The 27,477-nt window shown below is 32.5% G+C and overlaps 3 protein-coding genes and 1 long non-coding RNA gene across 6 annotated transcripts; 1 reads left to right on the forward strand and 3 right to left on the reverse strand.

Moving 5' to 3' along the window:
* LOC109354246 (serine/threonine-protein kinase tricorner-like) lies at window positions 154–8,564 on the reverse strand. Of its 2 annotated transcripts, none has more exons than XM_019596609.1 (14): window positions 8,458–8,564; window positions 7,300–7,670; window positions 6,273–6,447; window positions 5,762–5,845; window positions 5,432–5,673; window positions 5,086–5,305; window positions 3,973–4,052; window positions 3,771–3,855; window positions 3,350–3,481; window positions 3,148–3,261; window positions 3,008–3,055; window positions 2,353–2,437; window positions 1,856–1,909; window positions 154–446 (listed from the first exon to the last, which is right to left on the reverse strand). In XM_019596609.1, exons 2-14 carry the CDS (start codon window positions 7,518–7,520, stop codon window positions 376–378), a joined length of 1,611 nt encoding a protein of 536 aa, XP_019452154.1. In that variant the 5' UTR covers window positions 7,521–7,670; window positions 8,458–8,564; the 3' UTR covers window positions 154–375. The 2 variants fall into 2 exon arrangements, with proteins under 2 accessions (XP_019452154.1, XP_019452155.1); XM_019596610.1 differs by lacking the exon at window positions 154–446 and adding an exon at window positions 508–1,075 and having other exon boundaries at window positions 8,458–8,563.
* LOC109354245 (probable methyltransferase PMT8) lies at window positions 14,535–20,563 on the reverse strand. Of its 2 annotated transcripts, XM_019596608.1 has the most exons (9): window positions 20,240–20,422; window positions 18,581–19,021; window positions 17,779–17,943; window positions 17,496–17,678; window positions 16,678–17,272; window positions 16,378–16,490; window positions 16,020–16,240; window positions 14,904–15,242; window positions 14,535–14,736 (listed from the first exon to the last, which is right to left on the reverse strand). In XM_019596608.1, the coding sequence occupies exons 2-8, from the start codon at window positions 18,845–18,847 to the stop codon at window positions 14,921–14,923; spliced, it is 1,866 nt and encodes a 621-aa protein (XP_019452153.1). In that variant the 5' UTR covers window positions 18,848–19,021; window positions 20,240–20,422; the 3' UTR covers window positions 14,535–14,736; window positions 14,904–14,920. The 2 variants fall into 2 exon arrangements, with proteins under 2 accessions (XP_019452153.1, XP_019452152.1); XM_019596607.1 differs by lacking the exons at window positions 14,535–14,736; window positions 20,240–20,422 and adding an exon at window positions 20,455–20,563 and having other exon boundaries at window positions 14,920–15,242.
* Window positions 15,775–15,953, forward strand: LOC109354250. The gene is made up of 2 exons (XR_002108530.1): window positions 15,775–15,840; window positions 15,884–15,953. It is a non-coding gene; the product is annotated as an uncharacterized LOC109354250 (long non-coding RNA).
* Window positions 23,317–24,468, reverse strand: LOC109353811 (uncharacterized mitochondrial protein AtMg00810-like). The gene has a single exon (XM_019596172.1). It carries the CDS (start codon window positions 24,466–24,468, stop codon window positions 23,317–23,319), a length of 1,152 nt encoding a protein of 383 aa, XP_019451717.1.

Below are 27,477 nucleotides of genomic sequence, written 5' to 3' on the forward strand. Positions count from 1 at the left end.
GATAATTAAACCTGAACAATAAATGTACAGTAATAATGTATAAAACTTACTGCATACATTTTTTTTCCTAAATATTATGTGTTCTTATACTCATCCTGAGGTATGGTTTTAAGAAAACCAAATAAAAACTGTGGGGGTGCCCCACACCCAACCTGGAAAAGGACAATTACAGATAGCCAAACAAGCAATGGACATCACATTACAACGGAATCTCCAAAGTCTTAAGTGCTGGAAAATGACTATTACAGCATTTACATAACATAATCTATTTTTCTATGACAGAAATTTGTCACATTTCAGCCCAAGGCTATAAACTAAAGATCTATAAAGATGACTTTTATGCTCACATATCTGTTGACATTAGACTCTTTCAAATCATCTAAGATCACTTCCCTTTTGTTTAACCTTTGTGGGCCTTAACCAAGAATGACATTGTGCTAGACACTTAATAGAGAAACAATAAAAGGTCAAGAAAAGATTTTGATATAACAAGCATTCAGTTCCAAAGAAAGAAAATGCCACCTTACAAACTAATGAATCTTCTCACATGATAGTAAAAGAATGTGTGAAATACACATCCTTGTAAGCACTGCAACTGCAGCAATAACTTAATTACAAGAAATAGCTACAACATATTGCAGCTTGAACAATGGTTAACAGAAAAATGTATAAGTTCGACCCAGTGCACGAGGTTCCCACCTAGTGAGCTCTGGGGAGGAGGATAGGTGTACATAACCTTAGTACCTTACCCCTACAAGCAAAGAAAATATTTCCAGGATTTGAACCTATGACCTGTTGATCAATAAGCAACAACCCAAAACCCAAATAACCAAAACCACATTTTCAAAACCTATGACCTCTTGGTCAGATTTGAACCTATGATCTTCTAACAAAAGAATGTTGGAAGGTGTAAAACAATCAGAATCCAACAACCCATCATTCGGTTGTATCTCAATGGCTATCTAAAAGTCCTCAAAAATATTATTAGTTTAAATCATTGCTATTCACTCTTCTCATGAACTTCCGGCTGAGTTCCCTTGGGCAGGTTGATTGGCAGCCCTAGTCGATTCATCGTCTGCAGCATGTAATAAACCCAAAATATTAAAGAACGGGTTATATAAACCCGAAGATAGTCTAAGTTTTTCTAACTTATGCATCAATGTTAAATAAGTAGGCATCAAAGTTTTTCTAACTTATGCCACATGCCTCTTGAAGATTGTTATTAAAATGAGAAATAAGTAGACATCAAGGAAGCATGTTTTTCTCAAGTTAGTAATCCTTTTGTATACTCACATAGACAAGTTCTATGACCTTTCCGGTACCTAAACAAATCTTAGGGATATGAAGTATTGAACATCAATACTAGTATAGATTTACTGTACCTAGCAACATAAATTTCCAATATCACTAGTTTTCTTCCGTTCTATCTTTGATCCAAGATCCCATGGGTGATACTCTAAATGAATAAGAGTTTTCTTATATTTTTCCAGAAAATTGCTGATCTATTACTTGAGAGTTGAGACAGCTTTCATAACAGAAATCTTTTGCAATTATAGTTTATCATCATTAACATAATTTCTAAAACATTATCAGAAAGAAGAGATTTAATCTTCTAAAACTTTAAAGAAGTGAGAAGCTACCTTAAAATGCCAAGTTGAAGTATATAAATATCTATAGTCGAGCCATTTGATTACGGAGTATTACTAAATAGGACCAATAGATCTTAAGCAAATCATATATACAATAACAACCAAGCCTTAATCCCACTAGGTGCGGTCATCTATAAATCATAAATACTTTGGTACTACAGAAAGCATGAAATCTAAAAAGGGCGGAACAATGAGGATATTCTTACCAAATAGGGTCTTAATAGAAGGCCGTTTACTTTTTGTGCTCTTCTTCAATTCAGCTGATAAAGCAACACAGCCAAATTATTGTGAAGATCAGTGCAATGATCAAGCAATTAGGAAAAGGATAACATTTTGTTTTTTTACCGGAGGGGGATAGTAGATAATAAAGACGACGAATGTATAAACTCATAAATAGCTCTTGCAGCATACTATTATACTTTCAAAATACGAGGTTCAGCAGCCTGATCTTCAACCAAATAACAGTTTATTGAAATTAAAATCAAAGGATGTATCAACATCCAAATTTAGTTAATGTCATTAGTTTCTAAATATAATACATGGAGTGAAATTAAATCCATAGAGCATAAAGCCTCCCATTAGATTTATAAATGTCACTGGTGCAAAAGAACTTGAGTACTAGAAAGTAGAAACTATATATTAAAGAGGAACTTCTTGGATCAAGGAAAGAAAACAATGAAAATGATATGAAAGATGTACAAACCTATTCCAGGTAGATGATCATCATTCACAATTTCAAAGTTCTTATATGTGTACCCAACAAAGTTAACATCTTTAGACGACAGCATCTGCAGAAAATATCACGTCAAAGTTACAAATGTGGACTTGAACGACTACATGTTCCACATAAACATACAATCTTCTTAATGAATCTCATCTCTGTCTAAAAAAACATGTTCCACATAAACACTAATGATCACTTTTAAATGAAGAGGTTATTTCTATTAAGAGTTTCTGCTACCAAAACTTGCACAAAAATTTCAGTGTCATGTAAAGTATATGGATTCATCTGCAAAACAAAGGCTTCTATTGGAAATTTACTACAAAATATCAACAAAAGAGATCCAAAGAAAACTGAATAACTTAATGAAATTACTCTAACTATTCAAAGGTGATTGCTTTCTTACATAACACATGGCATGTTAAATGTCCAAGATATTTATTGTTGCATCAAAACAGAAACCAATGCAGAGAAGTAGTAGATAGATAGACATAAAACTGGAAGGTAAAAGGAGAAGAAATGGGTAGTAGAAGAAGAGCCCACAATGGAGAAGTCATGCTTATTCAATGATCAATGCCACAATTACAGCAACTCATACAGACCAACTACATACAAAATTTCAGTAACAAAAGCCAACCTTTCTCCATGGGCCTGATTTTGAGGGAGTTAGGGTTTGGTTGTCCACCTACACATCATTAGTAAATCAAAAGAGCATGATACGGGTTAGCAACAACAAAAAAACAACTCTTATGTCCTAGAACATAAACATATATATACCTCTTCAAACTTCTCAAAATTTTGAGTGTCTAATTCATCATTGACCTCAGGAATAAAAGCAGCTTTCAATTGGTATAATTTGTCCCATTCAATACCTTTGAACCATGGGTGAGCCTGCAAATAAAATGACCAACACGGTAATTTTGTAAATATGCAACTATAACCCAAAGTAAATTATAGGACTTAGAAAATAGCACAACACCTTTATTTCATCAGCCCCTTTTGTTCCAAGCCTCTGGTCCACATTACATAGGAGTCGACTAATAAGATCCTTTGCTTCTGCTGATAGTCTAGCTTCTTCTGGAAATTTTAAATGAGTTCTCCAATTTACTATCTGCAAATTTAAAGGTAGGAGATACAGTGTGATCATAATTGAAAAGATAGGATCTTAATAGGTCTAAGGCCTCCAATCAAATATCATTATGAGGATGCATAGGATTTTGGCTATTTCTACTTAGAATCTACTTCTAATATATCAATATAGACTTCCTCTAAGAACAGGAGCCTAGCAGAATTCAACGAACGCAGTCTTATACATGTGCTTAAGCCCAATCCATATATATAATCCATTTACATATATGACTCATATCCATAAAAAGTTGATCTAGTTAGCTACATGTTACCTTTCTACAAGTCAACATCGGTTCATCTGAATAAAAGGGTGGATACCCCACTAGCATTTCATACATTATAGCTCCCAGAGACCACCTAGAAACATTAGCATAACCCCATCAGAATATATTGAAAGAATGACAAGTTTATGAGAATAAAGGGAAGTTGAAGGTAACTATAAAAGAAAAACTAGAGGAAAGACATTAATAGTACCAATCACATTCCATGCCATATCCTTTCTTCAGTAGAACTTCAGGGGCAATATAGTCAGGTGTTCCAACAGTAGAATATGCCTGCAGTATTGCAAAGAAAGAAAAGCATCAGATGTGAAAAATCTCAAATCACCATATGATATAATACAACCACAACGCCAAGCCTTAGTCCCACTAAATGGGATAAGTTACATGGGTCGAATGATGCCATATTGCTCTATCATAAATCATGTTCATTGACAAAGCATTAATTGCTAAACCTTTCCAAATCGTTTCATCTATATAGCTTTTCAAGGTCTCCCTCTGCCTCTCCTCCATTTGATCCACTCTCTTTACGGGGGCTCATAAAGGTCTCATCTACACAAGCCCAAACTACTTAAGGCACAATTCTACCATCATTTCTACAAAAGGAGTTACCCCAACTTTCTCCCGGATGAATTCATTCCTAATCATATCTAGTATAGTGTATTCACTCATCCAACGCAACATTCTCATTTTTGTTACATTGGGTCTTATAGTTATGTGGTAAAATTTTCTCTCAAAGCTTGAATGACACCTTTCTATAACATGACACCTGATGCACTCCATCATTTCATCCACTCGCTTGAATCATATGGTTTACCTTCAAATGGTGATGTATCAACACTTGCTCAATTGACATTGTACTCTGGCGATACAAAAAGTTACTTCTGGGAAATGACCTAGAATTAATATTATCACATTGTTGAACCATATCATAGAGATTCGACAAAGTTTTACGTTGGTTGTCGACGAGCTAGCATAACCATCACTTTTTATCTGGGCTTAGGACCGAGTATGTATAGCATCAAACACACATGGGCATGTTTATAAAAATAATAAAAAACAACAAATAATAACCTTGTAAAAAATAGAAGTTAAAACAAGAGGTCGCCTAATTATAAACACAATGAAAAAAATCTATTATGAACAAGTTATACAATGCAACACTTAAAAATGTAGAATATGCATCCTCATAAATAATTAAATACAAATGTCTGTCAGCTAATAGAATAGGAAGTAAAAATAACATTTAGCGTGAAAGTTCATAAGGAATAAAACAGTCATGCTTGTTCATGTATATTGAGGGACTTACAAGCATTCGCCTATTTTTCTGCCAATGCTGCAGTTGCTCCTGCTGAGTTCTTTTAGGAGCTACAGGACGCCCATCGCTCTGGAGGGCTCCACTTCTATTGCCACCAATAGAGAAGTCCTTTTCCTGAAGATTACTGCAGTCTAGAGGTTTACATAATCCAAAATCTGATAATTTCATGTGACCATTTTTATCTAGCAGCAAGTTATCAGGCTTGATATCCCTGCATTGCATTACAAATCAGAATACGAAATCTTAATTGATGTGCAAGAAAAGAAGACCAATGTACAATAGTATACTAAAGTTTACATTAAGTAATATGTTAATATTATTTATGATTTCAACTTACCTATGAATATAGTTATGTTTATGAATCGACTCTATGGCTAGGACAGTCTCCCCAACATAGAACCTGGCCTCATCTTCTGTCAGTATATCCTTCCGCATGAGCAACGTCATCATATCACCGCCCGGTAGATACTCCATTATGAGGTATAAATATTCTTCATCTTGAAAGGAAAAATAAAGCTTCACAATGCAATTGCTGTCAACTTCTGCGAGTAGGTTCCTCTCAGCTTTTACATGTTCAACCTTAAAAAAAATTAAAAACAGTGAGCAATAAGAATAACAAGAAAATATTTATTTTAACAAGGTGAGCAAGTCCTGATGATTTCAATACCTGGCCTCTGCGAAGCATCTCAGATTTCTTAAGCTTCTTCATAGCATATATGTGACCAGTTGTCTTCTCTCGGCAAATTCTGACCTATACACACATGAAAATGCAGTCATAACAAATCATCTGACCTAATTTCTATATTTTGATACTACCAAGGGTATCCCCTCACCAACCTAATTTCTATATGAAATAAAAAATATAAGAAGTTAAATGTGCCATTAGAACCCTGAGTTGTCTATGCACCAAGAAAACTAAAAAAATCAGTACAAGCAGCCAAAGAGTTTATGCAATCAATGCACAAGTATCCTATCCGACCTTCTTGTAAAGCTTCAATGAATAGTCTTATGATGTAAAAAGCTAAAATGCAAAACAAAGACCTGAAGTTGCTTTACAAATGGAATAATACGTAAAGTTTGTTACCATAATAGAGAATCTAAATAATTAAGGACAAAGTAACTTATAGGAAAGACCACAAACATGGTTTAATTTTAATGACAATGAAGGTAGAGCATACCTCTCCAAATGCACCCTTCCCTATCATAGTCAAGGGCTCAAAATCATCAGCCCCCATCTTATGCCTCTGAAGGCGCATGTATTCCCTTTCCTTTCTCTCAAAATACTTAAGCAAGTTGTGCTGCTCTTCCTCAGAGACTTCAGCATCAGCCAACTTTTTCTCTAGCATATTACGTCTGCAAAGAATAACGTCTTTAGAGCCTATAAGCCTTCACAAAATGTCACATTTATGTTTCCGACGAGATGACCATAAGCAAGGTTGTCAAAATTGAGATCCTACTTAGGATTAGGAGGGAGAGGAAAACACGTAAAACATGAGATTGTAACATGGATCATAAGATCCTACATTCCTACCTAAAGTATAAATATATATCTACACATGTACCATATAAAATGACACCTCTAAGAAAAATAGAGTCAAAATCACACAAAACCAATGTAAAGGGAATAGAAAATACATTTATATCTATATAATATCTCCACACACATGTAATATGACAGAACTATAAAAACAATTCACTCGAAATAATACCAAACCACTGAAATAGGGATAGAAGCTAAACCAAACAGTAACAACGTAAAGACAAAAAATGAAGAAAAAGATACATTTCCATAATGTAGGAAAGACTAAATCCTACTGCTAACATCTTCATGACTTTGTTTATTGCCGTCACAAGCCCCAACAACAATTTCGTACCCAAACAAAAATAATGGTTACAAATAAATGCTGAAGTGATGTCATGATTTTTTTAAAAAGGGGGTGAAATCGAGTATTTTTCAAGGATCACAAAGAATGCTTGATTTCAGAGACTCTACACGTTTTCCTAAGGATCACAGCTTCATCCTACATTTCTGATTTCTTATTGGGATCATGATCATAAAAGAAGCTGAAAATCGTAAAATTGGACGATGCTTTAACAACCTTGATTACAACTATTTTAATGCAAATATCTTACATGGTACAAAAAAATTAGTAACATTAGATTGCACTGTCATAATGATGCAAAATTTAAGTTTAAAAAACACACCGTTCCTTCCTCTCCTGAAGGTCCTTCATCTGCTTCTTGTAATGGTTTTCTATGAACTGCTTTGCAGCTTCAACCTTCTGTTTGGTGACATTTGAAGGAGCTTCTTCATCTGTTGGGGGGTTTGACCCTACTTTTGCAATGCCTGCAGATTCCTTGTGTTTTGAGGATTGCATTTTGTCCTTTAACTTGAACTTGTTAAACCAGCACCCCGTAGGATCCATTTTATTAACCTCTTAACCCACTTGTGCTGTGTACACTATTCCACGAACAACTACAGATTAGAAATTCTGTCAAACAATAATCTCACTTTGCCAGCCATGAAAATCAAGGAACCATTGTTCATCAGAAGAATCCAAGGCAAATCAACTCTTCTGTTAGTAAACAGGAAACAAATGAAAATGAATCAACAACATGATCATCAACCATATTATTTTAAGCTGATCGGAGAAAGGTGCAAAACTTGTATACAAATTAAAAATACTTGAGCCTAAAACTAGAATCATAAAATCAGAAGCAAAAAGTTGATATTAACAAATGAAATCAAACAAAAAGAAATTTAAGAGCTCATATGGAATTAGAACAAAGAACACAACACATACAAAAAGGGCAATCTACTAGATAAATTGTCAACAACTACAGGATTAAGAATTGATTTAAACCAAATATAGCAAAGTTGAACAATCTACCATGAAGTTCAGCAAATGCAGACAATATACTAAGATCCTTATATAACAACAACCAAGCCATAATCCAATAAGTGGGATCAGCTACATGGAATTATGGATTGAACAACGCCATAATGTTCATGCTCATTAACAAACCATTGATCTCTGAATATTTCTCTATCATAATTCATGTTTGCAGCAAAATGAGACTTCAAAAATCTTTGATTAGTTTTGAATTTTGGAAACTACTGGAAAAAATTAATCAATCTCGTTCAGTTCAAAACAGTTTAACAGCAAATCAGAACCCGAAAACACAAAAAGACCTGAACTTCACTTTCCACATGTTCAATCCAATCCAAAAAAAAGCAAAATTCAAAACTGAATATACCAATCTTCAGCAAAATCGAGATCAGAACCAATGAAGTAACGGTAGCAGAAGCAAAATAACTTGAATTTTGGATTTAAAATTAAAAAGGGTGTCTGAAAAACCCACCTTTAATTGAGATTAATGAATCTGAAGTGTTGGGGAAATGAAAGGAGTCATATATATAGAGAGAGAGAATATAGAGAGAGAAATGAAAGGTCCGGGATTATTGGTACAAAGAAAGAAGGTGACTATTGCAAGTGAGAGAGGGGACCACTTTGTTGATGAGTTTAAAATGTTTTTTATACTCTCATCACATCATTTAACATTAATGTGTATTACTTTTATTTGAAATTAAATAATAATTAATAGATGGTGAATGATTTTTTGACAATATAAAAAAAATTACACTTTGTTGATTTGTGTCTCACACAGTGTTTTAAATTGTGGTTGTGGTTGCGGTCGCGATAGCGTTGCGGTTATTGCGATTGTGGTCATTGCGACCATTGCGATGCGGATTGTGGTCATTGCGGTGTGAATTATTTTGTGAGAAAAACATATTTTTGACATCGATGCGGTCTGATGCGGTTGCATCGCGGCCTGTTGCGGTCGCATCACTGTGAATTGAGATCACACCGCAATTGCGGTGTGATGCGGTTGCGGCGGCCACCGCAACTGCAATATTGCGGCCGCATCGCGTGATGCGGTCCGCAATTTGATACACTACTCTCACATTATTGGTATTATATATACATTTATTTATTGGTTTAGAGAAGAAAAGTTGAGAAAATAAAAGTTGAGAGAAGAAAATAGATAAAAACATAGTGATTTTTTAGTTGTTTTGTATAATAAAAAATGGAAAGAAATGAAGATAAAATAATATAATTATTATTAAAAATGATACTTTATTTGTATTATCAAAAGTATCTCGTGTCATTGTGGCTAAGAAACTAATATATTTCGTGATATGTGGTTGTCTTTTGTATGGATCTAGCAGGATTTCACATCACTCAAAGTATGTCCCAAATCACGTCCTAAAATAATGAAAACATGACATATCAATTTAAAAAATTAAATATTTATTATTTATCATTTTTCCTTCATCGTAATTGATTTAGAACATAGTTTAAAACATACTTTTTCTACTTGTTTACCTTCCAATAATGGAGAGAAAATATGATAGCATGGACTCCATCATTTTTTTTTCCTTCCTTAACCAAACAATAGAAAAGATGTTTTTTCTTCCTTTTCATTCATCTCACTTTCTTTCATCCCTTTTTCAATCTAATCAAACATAGCATCAGAAAATGATGATTAACTATAAATAATGAATTATATAATAATAGTAATGTATAAACTTGTATATTGATAGTGCACCTATTTTTTTCTATTTCTTTTAAACAAATTATTGAATTTTTATTTTTATATGTTCATTGTTCAAAGTTAGAAACTTTTTCTTCATTGCTTTTCTTTCTCAAATAAATCTAGATCCCAAAAGGAATTGGTTTTTGTTCTACAGTTGGTTTGGAATTCTCAAATCATTCATGGTATACACAATAAAAGAAGAACAAAAGGGAAATACTTAAACAAAGAGAGGAAAATAATTAATTGATAGGATATAGTTATATTAGTTGCTTCTCTTGTCCTAAATCACAAAGAAAAACTTAACTTGAATATGACTTTTTAATAATATCACATAATTATAGTGATATTTAATCAATATTTTTACCTAAGTATTCACATGATAATTAGTCGAATATTCTTATAAATATAACTTTTTAAATTCTCATAAGTGATACTGCTATGAAGCACGGATACTGATACGTGTGTCGGGTACGATACGTATCCGATACATCGATACGCATTTTTCTAAAATACAAGATACGATACGTTCAGGGATACGCGTATAAAATAATAAAACCACATAAAATATGATAAAATTATAAGTGTAAATCAAAATATCCAAAGTAAAAAATATAATGGAAATTTAAAATCATTGCACTCCATAACAAATCTATCTTATCCTATTTTAATGTAAACGAATCTATCCTTATCCTAAAATCATTGCCCTCCATAACAAATATATTTTATCCTATTTTAATGAAAACGAATCTATCTTATCCTGTTTTATTAGAAACGAATCTATTTTATCTTGTTTTATTGGAAACAAATCTATCTTATCCTGTTTTATTGGAAACGAATCTATATATCCTATATTTTACTGAAAACGAATTCATATATCCTATATTTTATTGAAAATGAATTGGATACGTGTCTTAATATTTATTTATTTTATTTTATTTTTTTAATTTTTGGGTACTCTATGGATACATATCCTTCGCGAATCTGAGTGTATCTGTGTCGGATACCGACACGTGAGGGTGTTTGACGAATCCGTACTTCATAGAGAGTAATAGTATCAATTAGTTTGATACTTAATCGCGATATTTTTATATTTGTGCTCAAGTGATAATTAAGAAGATTTAGTTAACTTATTAGTATTACAATACATTAAAAATTACTACTTAAAAATTTCTATTGAGTAATAAAAAAATAATTTTTTTCTAATAAATGGATAATTTTGTTAGATAAAGGTAGCTATCTTTGCTAGATTTCATAATTTTACTATTTGATTCTAGTTTCTTAATGCGATATCTTTCATTTTTTTATATTATATGATCTTTTTGTTTATTTCCTCATTTTAGTAAAGGCAAAATCTATTTCTATGATTTCTAATCAGTCTTTAATAATGAGCTAGAAGACATCATTAATGCACATGAAAAAGAATAACACCAAAATACCTAAACAAAAAACAAGGAAATAATTAATTGATAGGATACATAGTATTAGTTTTTGTAGCCTAAAGTACAAGATTTCTTCAAAGAATATTAGTTGGTTTGTATTTACTCAATGTCCTTTTTCTTTTCTATTTAAGTGAAAATTAGTTTAAGATTTGATTTGGTTAACTTATTAGTGTTACTATATAGATAAATTGTACTTTTAAAATCTCAAATAAGTAATAAAAGTGTAGAGATGGCAATTGGGCTTAACAAACATAGATATTGTTTTCCGGTATTCATACCCATATTAATTATGGGTATTCGCATGAGTAGTGGATATTCACAAGTATCTAAAGGGTTTTTAAGTTTAAATATATATTTATATATTGAGTAAATTACACTAACACTCCTGATTTTTAGTAAAATTACACAAAACACCACTTCCTTTTTTAAACTTACACAAATCACCCCTAATTATATACATAATACCCCTGTGTGAGAGATAAATATAATTTCTTAAACAAAAATGACGACGAGTGTAATTAAGTTAAACAAATATGATATACCATGAAGACAAATCAAAATAGTGTAAGAAATGTCTACTCATTATTTTGGTTAGTTACAAAATAGTATAAGAATGATTTAAATACATTCTTAGAATTATTCATGCAATTTGTAACGAACCAAAAGTAATGACAAAACATCGACTTTTATACTAGTTTGACTTGTCTTCACAATATACTATATTTTGTTTGACATAATTACACTTGTAGTCATTTTTGTGTAAGAAATTACGATTTTCTCTCTTACAGTGGTAGTTAGTTTAATGTATGTCTATAATTAGGGGTGATTTAGGTAAGGTTAAAAAATGAGGGGTGATTTAGGTAAGGTCAAAAAATGAGGGGTGATTTATGTAATTTCACTAAAACTCATGGGATATCAGTGTAATTTAATCTTATATATTTTCTAATTATCAATATATATAACATTTATTACATGAATAATAAAATTTATGCACACAATTTTCAATCACTAAAGTTTATATAAAATAATAATAAAATAGATAATATATAATTATAAAAAGATAAAAAAGAGTAATACATATAAATTATTTAATTAAAAATAAATTTATAAATATATGGGTACTCACGACACGGATATCATGATATATGTTTCCACCCACATACTATTTGTGTGGGTACCCGTTACAAGTATTTTAGTAGGTACGCCGTACGCATATGGTGAGTATTTTTGTCATTCCTATATAAAAAATTGTATTTTAAAATAAAATTGAGAATGTTGCTAAATTAGGAACTACGTTCCCAAATTTTGTAATTTTATCAACTTGATTCTAACATTTTATTTAAAAAATGTCTTCATTCATCCTTTTATAAAAATCAAAATATATTTTGATAATTTTCATGTCTCAAAATTGATTAGTCTTTGGTAGTCCTCTTGGTACACATAAAAAAGAATAACATGAAAATAATGCACAAAAAGAGAAAATAAAAAATTAATTCATATCATAACTAATACTAGTTAATTTTTAGGGAGGGGATCCACTTACTCCAAAAGTAAGTAGAAAAAAGCTACTTTACATCTCATTTATTTATTCTATAAAAATCTAATGGTTTATATCTACTCACTCATTTCAATCATTAGATTTTCATATAATAGATGGGTGAGATATAGAGTAATTTTTAATCACTTACTCTTAGAGTAAGTTTATCCCTTCCTCGTTTATGTACGATATCAAGTATTGCTCCAAGGATTGAGCTGTAACATCTGATCTCGCACAATATATAACTTTAATCAAACACAAGATTCCTCTTTTTAAATAAATCAAAATGATAATTGATATCACATGGCATTACAATAAATAAACATTATTATAAAATGTTTATAGTCTAGTGTTATTTTTAATATTGCAAGTTAGAATATATTTTTTGTTTCCTAACGTATCCTCCCACATGATTGAGTATAAACCATTTTCTAGATATACACATGTGCCTAAGTACTAAGTAGTATTCTCCTCTCATAGAATATATTTTTTTACATAAATGTGAATCGATGGATTAAACTCAATCCATAAATGAAACTTATAAATCTGTTAACTATTTAACAGTTGAGTGAATCTGCCTTCTTTTTGTCTAATTTAAAATGTAATTTTTACATTATATTCTTTACCCTCAATGCTCATGATCTACACCTTCCTTTAATGGAAAAAAGGAAAAGATGAAATTGTACCTTTTTTCCTCTTCTCTATCTTCTTTAATAGAAGATTATAGAGCACGACCATAGGAAATTCAATTCAGGAATGGCACTATGTTTTTTTTGTCTAAATCATTTGTATTTTACTTTTAGTAGCTCTAATGTAGTTAATTAGGACAACTAAAGATAGTAAAATTCTTATCAATTTTTTTGGGCATAATCAATGGTATTTTTTTACCATATAGCTAAGGAATTAGTCATCTTTGAGTCTTTGGTTACACCCTACAATACTTGAGAAGAATCTACTGAGGTTTTATATCATTAAATCAATATCTAATTGGTTCTTATCAAATATTTAATGCAATTGTGTTCTCCCTGTATATCTCTCTCACCTTCTTCTTCTTCCTCTTTGCATTTCAAATATTATTAAATAAATTAATTTATGAGTTTACAAACATTGTATTTTACAATTTTTATAGTTAAGTCTTTGTTCTTCACATATTAAAATATATATAACAAACAACATAAAATTCAGTTGAGATTGGAAACATGTGTATTTGAAGTGCACTTTCATGGGAGGACAAAAATTCAAGAAGACACCACTAAAGAGAAAAACCTATCAGTATCACTTATTAGTTTCATGCCCAAAAGATTTATCATATAAAAATAAATAAATCATATTTTATATATACAGGGTCCTCACCACCACACAGAAAAATCAATATCATGCTTTATTAGCTTGCTTGTACCCATTTTTTTCCAGGCCTACCATTAAAGCCTTGATCATAAAAGAAACTTATCCTCGTTTTTTGATATAATCAAGGGTATCTTTTCACCATTTTGAGTAATCCTTTTTGGACTATGTAATTGTCACTTTCGACAAGAAACTTACCCTCATAATTCTCAGGATCTAATGCGACCTTACACTATTAGACTAACATTTTATTGGTAAAAATCACCATCATTGAACTAACAGGAAAAAAGTGTCTTTAAAGCTAAGATTGTCTCAAGGGTTGTTGGTGTGGTGTTAGTTTTAGAACTATTGTCAAAGAAATGATTACCAACTCATAGAATCATGTATTATAAGCTATAGAATCATGTATGTTACTTCAAAGAATCATGTACCCATGGCTAGCAAAACTTTACTTCTAACTTCCCTTGCTTTTTGAGCAACCCATATTCAACAAATTAGCATAAAGATACTAAAGCAAGAAATGGATGAAATTCTGAGAAGAATATGTGTGGAAATGTTATACATAACTTTAAGTGACAAGTGCTTACTTTCTATCATCAAGTCTACTATGTCTTGATTATTAAGCAGCTTACATAATAATACCCAAATGAATGCAAAATTTTGAATAGCCTATAATGGCATGGCCTATAGTGGCGCAGCCGAAAGTCGGGGCAGGATAACTGATAGTCCTATGTCTTTAATAACATGACTAACTATCACAGAAATGAAAATGAAATGGGAACCAAACATATTTGAACATTCTGTAATACTACAAAATGAAGTTGTTCACTGCTTCACCACTAGATAGTGTGCTTTGATCCCTTGTAGCAGCAGAGAATATATATGAAATGAAAACGCAGTGGTTGCTCTATTCTGTATCCCTTAAGCTTCCGGTCGTGAGCCATAATTTCTTCTGGATGATAAAAACAACTTCATCACCATCCTGGTCCGAGTCCGAACTGGAATCTGCTGTTGCAATTGCTTCCCAGTGCAAAGCACTTGAGTACTTCTTTATAAAATCAATCACCGGCTGTTTATCGCGGAAGATTATGAAACCAGTAGGCCTTAGTATGCGATCCATCTCGATTAATAAATCCTCGGGACTGCAATCTTTCTTCTCTAGGTCTGAGAAGACAGTCCATGCATGGAGTAAATCGTAAGTCCGGGGGTATGTTGAATATCCTTCACACCTGATTAAGAACAAAATTCAAAACTTGAATCTCAAAAATTCCCCGCATATAAGGAGGAAATGTTAACAGAAAATAACTACCGGTCGCAGCAAGAAGGTAACAAATGACAACTTATTTAGTCAAATAACCAAGATCTCTCCCAATCTGCTGGATCAATTAAGATCTTTACATATTAATTTATCCTCTAGTGTCTAAACTCTATATAACCTTTACTAAATCAGAAAAAAGAAAAGGAATACACAACATAAGACGGCTTCGAAAACACACTTTTTAATACATCGAAGTGATATGTAATATTTTGACACATTTGCTTTTATTTTAATTACAGAAAGAGATAATAGTAAATACTGAAATGTCAAAATATCAATGGATGTCAATATAAAACTCCTTTAGGCTAACAATGCAGATCAACTAATTTATTTAAACATTTATTTTATATCAAATCATAACACATAAAACAACAATCTGGATTGATTGCAATTATGCTTTTCAATCAAATACATTATTTGCCTTAAGATTATAAGTTTATAACTTACGTTATCATTAAGATAAATTCTGCAAAGTATATTTGGAATAGATATATAAAAAAAAACCTTGTGTACAATTATAAACAAAAGATCCTTAATGAAAATGCATACCAGGTATCAGACATCAACATCAAATCAGACACTTACTAATTTATAAAACTAAAATGTCTCAAATGCATAGAAAGATGTCAAGAAGCTAGGGAAAAAAAGAAGCTAGAAGCAATACATTTATATTGCAGGTAAACCATACCAGTCATGAGTTGAGCCTATGAGGCCTCTGTCATATATAAGCTTAAGTGTGTTTAGTCCATCTTGAGGTACAACATTCATTACCCAAACATCCTTGCTTCTAAGAGCAGCTGCAAATGAACCCATTCCTGCTTTCATATCCATAATATTCCTTATTGTGTTAGATTTTATTTTTCGACTCAAGAGATTCCAGTATTTCTCAACTCTCCTTTGCCATAGTTCCTGTATCACATGACAAAATTTAACCACAGTTTTTATATGATTGTATAACATTACCATGTCATTACCAGTAATTTCTATGTTCACAGGGGGAAAACTTAAAACCATTAACAAGAGGATAAATTGTAACGTCTAATTACCGTGTCCTTTTCAAACATGTCATTTGAATAGCCAAAGTCAGCTAATCTAGGAGGAGGACTTGTCAATCTTGAAGGCCATGGAGCTAATCCACTACCCTTGGCTTTGTTGTCATCTAATAAAAAGTAACAAAAATTTTAGTAGGTTAAGTTTCATACCGACAACTCTAGCAAATTACTCAAGGTAAAAATACGAAAAAATGCATGACATAAAGAAGCAACTATAAATTATTCGTTGTGAAGAAAACTGCTAGAAACCATAGAATGTAAGATACACTAAATCACAGAGAAAAATGTACCCACGTTCACTATACGGTGTTATGCAAGCTTCCATATTTACTCCCCAAACTGCATCTGGGTCATCGTCAGATTGGCAAAGAGGAGGGCGAGTACCAGGTTCTCTTTTCCTATAGCAGTCATTTGTCAGAGGTTTTTGCCATATGACAGTTTGGTTCCTTTTTGCAGCTATTCTCCAACACATACGCCCCACGAGGTCACTCATTTCTTTCCATATCCTTAGATCCTCTTCATCCTGCGCATATGCTTCTGGAGATGAGTAAGCAAAATAACCTCCTGGTCTGAGCAGCCGGTCTAGTTCAAGAAGTAGTATTCCATCTCTTTGAAGCCAATCAATTCGACAACGGGAGCAATGAGCAAGTTCGAAAGATCTGCTGGGGTAAGGGAGTCTCTTAGTTCCCAAGACACCAAGATATGCAGGAATTCCTCTTTCAAGGGCAAACTGAATTTGATTTTGATGCACATCATTTGGTGCCAGGGACATTGCAATGATATCAGAAGAAAGAAGATATGCTCCGAAACTTGCAACACCGCAACCAACATCAAGCACAGTCCGCAACCTTCCTTCGTTATTTAGATTGTCGTTTGAAAAGTTGAGCATCTGGCAATACAAATTGGAACGTAAGATAATGATCCATTCGCATAATAAGTTCAAAAAAATGATGGGCCGGTAAATGAAGATGGAAAACGGCCAAAATGTTATCTGCATTAGTTGTAGACATACAGATACATAGATACTTGCACAAAATGGAACTCCCGACCTGGAAACGAAACACATGATTTCATCACATAGATAAACCTAGTAAAAGCATATGCAGCCTTACATTTGCAATTGCTGCGATGTACTTATCAGCTCCATAGTGAAAATGAGTTCCACCTCCAGGAAACACTATCTTTTCACCTTTTACAACCATCCAGTTCTGGTCAGACTTCTCCTTTGCAAGGTGAGTATGCGGGATATTTGCTTTCCACACCTCATCTCTGCTTTGTGGCCACTTAATAGGAACCTGAAAATCAGAGAAACAAATGTTTGATACTGACTAAACTAAGTCAAATGTATCAACAAGGATATGCCAAAGAACACATCTAGTGACAGCAAATCTTTACCTTGTATTCTGATGGAGGAGGAATCAAGCAATTGAACCGCCTTTCTGAAGGAGGACAATGTCTCTCGTAGTGTTCCATCACAGACAGGTCCAGCTTCATCCTCATTTGATATATAAGGTGTCTATCTAAGCAGGGAATCAACTCTGAATGACGATCATCACAAACCTTGAAGGACAGAAACATTGGTAATACCATGAGATTGGTGATGAGCAAATCTTATTTTTGAATCAAGCGTATGAACTTGAAATACATGAAAGATATGGACTTAGATAACAATTGACAGAATTGCTTCCAAACTTCCCAATCTATGAATATGATGGTAGCACTGATGGGGGTGAACTTGCTTAGCTTTATCCACTTTCTCCTGTGTTACTGTTTCCAATTATTTGTGTGTAAAAACTACGATTTTTATTTTCATTATGCAAATAACATGATTATTGTTTATTGATCTGGATAGTTGATCCGAGAAACTCTTGCGGTTTCAATTGGTTAGTGAATTTTTACACACACAAAAACACTAGGGAGGGGGGATGATAAAGGCAGGATTTGATCCGCTGACCTTAGGATCACCTGAAAAAAGCTTTAGCAGCTAAGCTAGCAGGCACTGTTCTACTAAACTCATACTTGATCTAATGAATTTGAGCAAAGCTTACATATAGAGTTTATTATTATTGTTATTTGTAAAAGGAGTAATTAAACCAAATAATAAAAGCAAAAAATGAAAGACTAGACAAATGTTTAGGATCTTTTGTGCAGGATTGGAGAAAATGTGCCTGAAATCTGAGCCTACAAAACAACTTACTGGGAAACTCTTTGGTACAATTTCATCCCCCCCAAATTTGGATGAAGATTCATCTTGCTTGGCATCAGTGTCATCATCCCCACCCAGATACGATGACCCAAGTCTCTTCAATGATTTGGTTCCGTATTCGAAAGCAGATGAACCACTATTTTTAGAACCAAAGATGGATCCACCATACACATAGAGAAAACCAAGAAAGATTGTCACAACGCAAATGGAAGCAACTAAGCGCTTCTTTTGTGATCCATCAGACCTTCCCCTCGACATTTATCAGTTGAAATTAATACAAATCAAAATTGCAACTTTCACTGTTCAGATAGATCTTTCTTCACCAACATTCAGCACCAATTTCACCATCCAAACCCCAGTTAAAGTAGCAATCCCAAACACTTTAAATTAAAATATGCAGCTTCCTCACAACACACTGGCCTAATGATTAATCTGTAAACAAGTAAAGGGACAGCATTCAGCAAAATAAATACAGAAATTCATTGCTATGCTCTTGCTTTGATTTACAATTAAATCATAGAGCTCATAAGAATAAAGACCATGTAAGACATTGTTGCATTTTTCCATCATGAAAACATCAAAACTAAGATGTCGAAAACAGAAACCAATTTCAAAGTTCTACTTAAGGAGGACAGGTACATTTATAGATATACTAACTCAAAAGTTACTGATTTCCTGCTGGACAAAGTTCACTAAGATCTAAGCAAGGCAGAGTTAACCAAAGTTAAAAGCATACCATGATACCTAGTCCTAGTAACAGTGGTCAAACAAGAACATATAACCCAAAACATAGAGAATCCAGGATTTATAAATTGGCACTCTTAACATAAGATTTATAAATTGAATTCATCAGTTTCAAAATAATTGTCGATAAAGAGAATAAATCCATATTAAGAAATGCAATTAATTTTGTTAAAATTTAGAAAAATAATATATATTTTCTTATTTTAGCCTTTAAATTTCATTATTATCTTTCATCATTTACTCTCTCAATACGAGAATCATTGAAAAATAATCATTTAATATTTTGAAACAGAGTAAATATTATATTGACTAATCTAGTCAGAGGTTAGACTTGCTTGCGACTTCTTCTCAGACCCTACTAAGTAAGAGTCTCATACACTCCGTCATCCTTTAATCTAAAGGGTATCCTAGAGTCTAACTTATGTTATTCCACTTCAGTCTAACAAAAAGTTACAAATCACTTATAGTTTTCAACCAAATTCTGTGGACTAACGTTCCATATAAAAAGGGAGGAGTAATAAAAAAACATTATAGTTAAAGAAAGCAATGAAGGTGATGTAATCATACTATTAATCCAGCACACATTAAGAATGGTGGATGCAAAAGAAACATGATCTAAATTCATTAGTAAAGTTCCATTGCAAAAATATAATTCAGGTAGCCCATAATGATAGATTTAAATCTAACAACATTAATGAATAATGACAAATATTAATCAAAATTAAACGGAACTTCCAGATCTGGTGCAACGGAAAACAAATATTAATACTTATTAATTACAACGAATAAAGCTGGTGCATTCAATACATCATTAGTTGCAACAACCAAATCAAACATACACATATTACAAAAACGTTCTGGATCCATCACAAACGAAAAATATAAAGAATTGCAGAAAAAGCTTACTGGGTTAAGATCAAAATCCAAATGGGTATCAGAAAAGTAAATCAAAATCCAAGCTTTGTATACCAAAAATTTAAAAAAAAAAGCTATATGAAGATATATAAGAATGAAAAGTAGAGAGAGATCAGATCTGAGAGAGTGTTATTTATTTAGTTATGATGATATTGGTATTTAGGAAAGTGGGGGTTGTGTGAATGGTTTAAGGTGTGTGTCCCTACCTTGTATGTGTGTGAGAGTTTGTGTAAGAGTGTTTGAGTGTGGACAGAGGATGGAATGAGATTGACCTGTGATTGAGAGCCACAAGACAGAATTTTGATCTTAATGGAATTGACACATGTAAATATGATAAAGTGTGTGGGTAAGTTACCACTTGTGAATTTATTCCATTTGGAGAATGTGAGGGAGATTGCACTAAAACATTTATTTAAGAATCATGCTAGCTAAATTAATAAATGTTGGTTGAGTTTAGTATCAATGCAATTCACTTTCACTTGTATTATTTTATTAAAAATAGTTAATAATAATTAAATATATATGATGGATGATATAATAACAGTGTAAAAATAATTAATACTACATGTGTATATATTTTCCTTTAATTGACCAATTTGTAGAAAAAAATGTAGGATCTTATTTACAAGTGGAGAAGCATTGAGAATAGGGTATGTGGATCTTATATGTGTTTTGAGCGGATCTGCATAGAGCCCAATGGGTTACGGCCTTACAGACATATCATATCTACAAAAGCCATATCCTTCCAAAAATTCATATTGATCTCTTAAGATACGTGTATATTATATCATAGTATCTATTAATATAGTTTATTTGGTTACTATAAATAAATGGGTTAAATATAACTGTATTTTAATGTGGTATTTATTATTAATTACCATAATTATGACACTGTAAATAATCATGTTTATATATGATAATTAGTTAAATGAAATGATGATTTTAATCATTCACTCATTGAGTATAATATGTATAATGTCATGGTAAAGATTTACACATAATACATCATCCAATATATTATTTTTCTTTTAAATAGTCAATAATGATGAAATATAAATAGTGAATAATGCAATAATATACATAACACATACATTATTAGTGCATACATTTTTGTAATGCATGTTCTTCGATCATATTCCAAGCATGATTGACTAATGGGTAAATTGAGTCTCCTTTTCAAATTCTGGTACGAGATCTAATCCATAACCTATGTCCATAGGTTATGCATTGAATGCAATTTAGGGTTCAAAATCTAGGGTGATCTGCCAAATCGTAAATAATAAATTTTTGGAATATTAATATTTAACTCAATTTATATTCAATTTGTTGTTTGAATTTATAGATCAGTTACAAAAATGAAATATAAATTTGCAGTATTATAATTAATGAAATTATGAAATATTAATTGAGTAATATATACTCATTAATGTTTTACATCATTTCCGATAATTTGTTTATATTTGGATTCATTAATCTATAATTTATTCTGATTTATTGAATTGTATAACGTGCATGATTAATTGAGCATATTACACAATTATTTAACATTAGAAACTTAATGCACAATTATAATTATATTGATAAATAAATAATTATATTTTTAATGTCATAAATAAATATAAAAACTCAAATTTTATAGATCAATTAAAAAAATGATATTATACACAATTAATCAATTAAGTTAAACGATCAAATATAATAAGATGATGATACAACAAATTAACTCTATAATGTATGTGATTTATTTAAAAATAAAAGGAATATGATTACCTATGCAATATTAAAATATAATGTTACTATAGCAATATTAAAATAATAATAATATGAATCATAACATATTGTTTTGTAGTTATTTTAGAGTCAAATAATAATATTTATTTTCATACTAATCTTATTTTAGAATCAAATAATAATGAAATTATAAATTTATTGATGATTTTTTAATTAATAGGATACTACTAACTATATCATGTTATGTATGTGTAAAAAACAATGTTGGAAAAGTCAAGCAAGATGTTAAACCAGAAGAGGTCCCGTATTAAGTTTATTTGATTTAAAAAATCAAATTGTATGGTTTGATTGCATGATTTTATATATAATTAATAATTTTTAACAATATGAATGCACTGGTAACATATATGTTTTTAACCATACGAATGCACGAGCAACATACATATTTTTAATCATAAATACACATGTAATATGTGTTCTTAATCATGTGGCAACAAAATACCATCTCGTGTAAATGCACGGGTAACTTGCTAGTTAGTATGAATAAGAAATCTTTCAAACGCACATGAATTGTTGCTACGTTAGCATTAATAGAACATGATTACTATTATAAAAATTTGTTAGTAAATTAAATTATGGAATAAACAATAATTAATTTCTATGGAAACTGGTAACAAAATGTTTAAATAGAATGAGGAAAAAATGTATTAAAAAAGCAACGAAAAGGCCGATAGAAAGACTTTGTAGCAATTATTCTAAACAAAATACTTAATATCATTTATCATGTTTTTGATGGTTGAGAAATGGAAATTGAGTTACATGGTGTATTTTTTCATTTCTTATAAGTGTTCGACCTTGAGAAAAAACAAAGAAAAGTAGCAAACATAACAAAAAAATTTTAGTCAAAATTACAATTACAACATATAAAGAGAAAGAAAGCAAGGGAGAAGAAGATTGAGAAATGGTTATGGCAATGGAGTATTCGAAAGAAAGAGAGAAAGAGAGAAAAATGATTGAAACTGTTTTTCTAACTAATGATTTGATAAAATTGAATTGAGTAACTAGAGCAACTAATATAGTTCAAGCAATCAGTTAATCAATTAACTGAAAACTAAAACAAAATTCTATCTTTTAACTAAGCTATAACTAACTATTTCAAAGTTAGCTATTTACACAAGTGATAAAGAATAATACTATTCTAATATATCCCCCTGAAACAGAGGGAGAGCTAAGGACAATGCTTCAGAGATCTTGTCATTTTTGTCTTGAACTTGGAGTTGATTCCTCAAGGTGACAAACTGATTATTGGGAAGAGGCTTAGTTAGAATATCTGCTGTTTAGAATTTTGAAGGTATATGCTGAATAGTTAGGGTTTTATTTTGAATCTTGTCTCTAACAAAATAAAGATCAAGTTCAATGTGTTTCGTCCGATTATGAAGGACATGATTATGAGACATTGCAACTGTACTTAGGTTGTCACAAAAGATAGTAGGAATAGTGTTACTAATGTGAAGTTCAGTGAGTAAGGACTCAATCCACATGAGTTCTTGTGTAGCTAGAGCTAGACTTCTATATTTTGCTTCTGTACTGGATCTTGAGATGGTATGTTGCTTCTTTGACCAACAAGTGACAAGGTTTGGACCAAGATAAAGACAAGCTCCAAATGTTGACTTTCTATCATCCATATCAGATGCCCAATCTGCATTACAAAACGCAATTAAAGGAATGGTTGATGAAGCTTTGCTTTTTGATGGGGCAGAGTTTGCATAATTGAAAGGAATGGTTGATGAAGCTTTGCTGTTTGATGAGGCAGAATCTGCAGAATTGATGGTTAGGCCCAAAGTTTGAGTCCCTTGAAGATATTTGAGAATCCTTTTAACTGCAGTCCAATGAGATACTAGAGGCTTTTCAAGGAATTGACAAACTTTATTCACACTATATGAAATGTCAGGCCTAGTAATAGTTGCATATTGAAGAGCTCCCACAATGGATCTGAAGAAGGTAGGATCTTCAAAGAAATTTGTTCCATGTTTAGTAAGTTTACAGTTACTAGCCATAGGAGTGAAGCTTGACTTGGCAGAAGACAGGTTGGCTCGATCAAGAAGGTCCTTTATGTACTTGGTTTGGGATAAAAACAGTGATCCATTTGGTCTATGTTTGACTTCAATTTCTAAGAAGTAATCCAAGGGGCCAAGTTGTTTGAGAGCAAAAGTGTGGCTCAGATCAATGATCACTTGTTTAACATGAGGAGGAGATGAGCCAGTCACTATGATGTCATCAACATACACTAAGATATAGAGTTTGTATGTAGATGAAGTGTGAATGAATAGAGAGTTATCACACTTGCTTACTTGAAAGCCAAGTTTATGCAGGGTACCTTTTAGCCTCTCAAACCATTGCCTAGGGGCTTGCTTAAGGCCATATATGGCTTTGTTGAGTTTACAGACAAGAGTTTTGTCACTGTCTTGGAATCCAACTGGTTGATTCATGTAGACATCCTCCTTGAGAAAGTCATTCAAGAAGGCATTGTTGATGTCTAGTTGTTCTAGATTTCACTGATAAGTAACAGCCAGAGTTAAAAGAATTCTGATGGTTACTGGTTTCACAACAGGAGAAAAAGTTTCATTGTAGTCCACACCATACTTCTGATGAAACCATTTGGCAACCAATCTAGCTTTAAACTTATTGATGGAGCCATCAGGATTTTCTTTGACTCTAAAAATCCACTTGCAACCTATGACCTGTTTATGAGGTGGAAGAGGAATAAGAGTCCAAGTATCTAGAGCCATAAGTGCATCATACTCTGCTTGCATAGCTGTTCTCCAGACATGGATACAAAGAGCTCTTTTAGCACTAGTAGATTCAGTGTGAGTAAGATAAACTTTGGGTTTGAAAATTCCTGATTTGGACCTTGTTTGCATAGGATGAGCTGAAGAGGAAATAGGAGTTGAGATAGGTAAAGTATATGGATTAGATGGTGAAGGACATATCTGATCAATAGTCGGGAATGAATTAGTAGGTGAGAGTGATGAAGGTGAGGAAAGCAAGTTAGGAGATTCGGTAGGAGTGGGAAATGAAGTAGGTATAGGTGGTGAAAGAGCAGAACTAGGATTAGATGGAGAAATTGGATTTTCAATGGGAGAAATAGGCTTACATATCATTGGCAAGGAAGGAGTGACATTTGAGTCATTACTGCTATCACTAGGAACAACAGTATGGTGAAAATTCTGTTTAAAGGGAAAGTTGAACTCATTAAAGATGACATCTTTGGAGATATAGATTTTGCCTTCTTTGGACATACACTTATAACCTTTGTGATGTAAGGACTAGCCAAGAAAGACACATTCTGAACTTATGAAATTAAGTTTGTGTCTATTAAAGGGTCTTAGATGAGGGAAACAAGCACAACCAAATACTTTAAGTTGAGAGTACTCAGGTGACTGACCAAATAGGAGTTTATAAGGTGATTGCAGATCAAGAGTAGGAGAAGGTAGTCTATTTATGAGAAAAACAGCTGTAAGAAAAGCATGATCCCAATAGAGCATGAGTAAATTAGCATGAGCTAATAGAGTTAGACCAGTGTCAACTATGTGTCTATATTTACGTTCAATTGTGCCTTGTTGATGGTGAGTATGGGGACAAGGAAGTCTATGGACAATTCCCAAAGATTTCAAATACTCACTAAAGGGCCTAAATTCACCACCAAAGTCACTCTGTACAGCCTTAATAGAGTGATTAAATTGTGTGTGAATATATTTGAAAAAGTATTGAAACACAGAAAGTGTTTCAGACTTCTGTTTTAGGAGAAATATCCAAGTGTGCTTAGAGAAAGCATCAACAATGGAGAGATAATACCTAAAACATGTTACTGAATGAATAGGTGCAGGCCCCCACAAATCAACAAAATTTAATTGGAAAGGCAAGTGATATACAATAGAAGAAAGAGGGGCATGTAATCTATGTGATTTCCCTAAGCAACAGATGAACAGAAATCAGTCACAATTTTATTACCATGAGGAATATTGCATTGTTTCAATACAATTTTAACAATAGCCTCATGAACATGTCATAATCTTGAATGCCAAAGTGAAAACATGCTAGAATTATTACAAGAGACAGTATTGGAAATGGGCAAACCAACACAACCCGAATCAGTGTTTTTAACAGAAAAATTAGATTGACCAGATAATTGATGAAGACCATGGAGAACATAAAGGCCCTCCTTAGTGAGAGATCCTTGAAGTAAAACTTCATCAGTAGCCTGAGATTTCACATAATAAACATTAGGGTGAAATTCAAAGTAACATAGATTGTCTTTAATAAATTGTGAGACACTAAGAAGGTTTTTGGTTATTGAGGGAACACAAAGAAGATTGTTTAATGATAGAGAAACATGAGGATTAAGAACTGAATGAAAAGAAGATTGTCCTACATAAGAAATTGGGATACCAGTACCACTACCCATATAAATGTGCTCATGTCCAACTTTCTCTACTGGTTCATGAAGCAAAGAAGGATCAGTTGCAAGATGGTTTGTGGCTCCTGAGTCAGGATACCAAGCAACATGAGTATTGTCCTTTGTATTGGCTTGGTCTCTATTATCTGCACAAGCAGCCATTGCATAGTTGTGAAAGTGTTGTTTAGTTCCATGAGTTGGACTAGGGCCAAGTAGGGAATCAGCTGGATGATGATCAAAGTTGGATGATCTAGATGGCCTAGTGTAGAAGTTGGAAGAATATTCTGGATAGAAGTGAGATGGAAATCTCGAAGGTCCATGTGAATGATGCATTGGAGAATTGTAGGTGATTCTAGTATGTCAAGGAACTGAAGGAGGAGATAAGTAGTGTCCAGTTGCACCATAGGGAACACCATAGGATGTTGAGTCCCCAAAGTTTGGAGGTGCATAGTAACACATATCAAGGTCATGACCATATCGATTGTAGTAATCACAAAAAATAGAGGAAGGCCTATAGAAATTCCTTCCTCCACGAGAACGTCCTCCTCTACGTCCTTTACCACCACGAAAATATGTAGGATTACCATGGCCAGGAGAAAATTGTCCGTGCATTTCATTCTTGGCTTGATATGTTGGTGCCATTGGAGAAGGATGAGGAAAAATAGCACGAGGGTGAGAAGAAACCTGCTTAGATGAAACCGAAGAATCAGAAGCAAGATTGACAGAAATAGCATCAGAAAGAGCCTTGGTTTTGTTCTTCTCAAGTCTGGACTCAAAAGTTAACAAGAAAGATTATAGGTTGTGGGGTGTTGGAGGATTCAGTTGACTCTCAACTGAGGTAATAACAGGTTGATACTCTTCATTCAAGCCATCCAATATGTAATCAATATGCTCCGAAACAGAAATCGGAGAACTAATGAAAATCAAGGCATCAACTAATCCTTTGATTTTTTAGAGAAATGCAGAAATCGAAGTTGAACCTTGTGAAATGGAGCGAAGTTGCGATCTCAGTTGTCAAGTGAGGGCCTTGGTTTGAGAGTTA

Source organism: Lupinus angustifolius, chromosome LG08 (assembly GCF_001865875.1).
Source record: "Lupinus angustifolius cultivar Tanjil chromosome LG08, LupAngTanjil_v1.0, whole genome shotgun sequence".
In the NCBI taxonomy this organism is placed as follows: Eukaryota; Viridiplantae; Streptophyta; class Magnoliopsida; order Fabales; family Fabaceae; genus Lupinus; species Lupinus angustifolius.

Bases quoted from the DNA above. Each gene is read 5' to 3' on its own strand.
- LOC109354246 (XM_019596609.1), bottom strand. From the start codon at position 7,520: ATGGATCCTACGGGGTGCTGGTTTAACAAGTTCAAGTTAAAGGACAAA. The intron at 5,674-5,761 runs GTATTGAAATCA...ATTTTTTTTAAG, and splicing joins AGATGCTTCGCAGAGGCCAG to GTTGAACATGTAAAAGCTGA. The intron at 3,856-3,972 runs GTACTATTAATG...TAATGTTTCTAG, and splicing joins TATGGCATGGAATGTGATTG to GTGGTCTCTGGGAGCTATAA.
- LOC109354245 (XM_019596608.1), bottom strand. From the start codon at position 18,847: ATGTCGAGGGGAAGGTCTGATGGATCACAAAAGAAGCGCTTAGTTGCT. The intron at 17,944-18,580 runs GTAAGTTGTTTT...CTGTCCTTCAAG, and splicing joins TTGTACCAAAGAGTTTCCCA to GTTTGTGATGATCGTCATTC. The intron at 17,273-17,495 runs GTAAGGCTGCAT...TTGTATTGCCAG, and splicing joins ACATCGCAGCAATTGCAAAT to ATGCTCAACTTTTCAAACGA.
- LOC109353811 (XM_019596172.1), bottom strand. From the start codon at position 24,468: ATGAATCAACCAGTTGGATTCCAAGACAGTGACAAAACTCTTGTCTGT.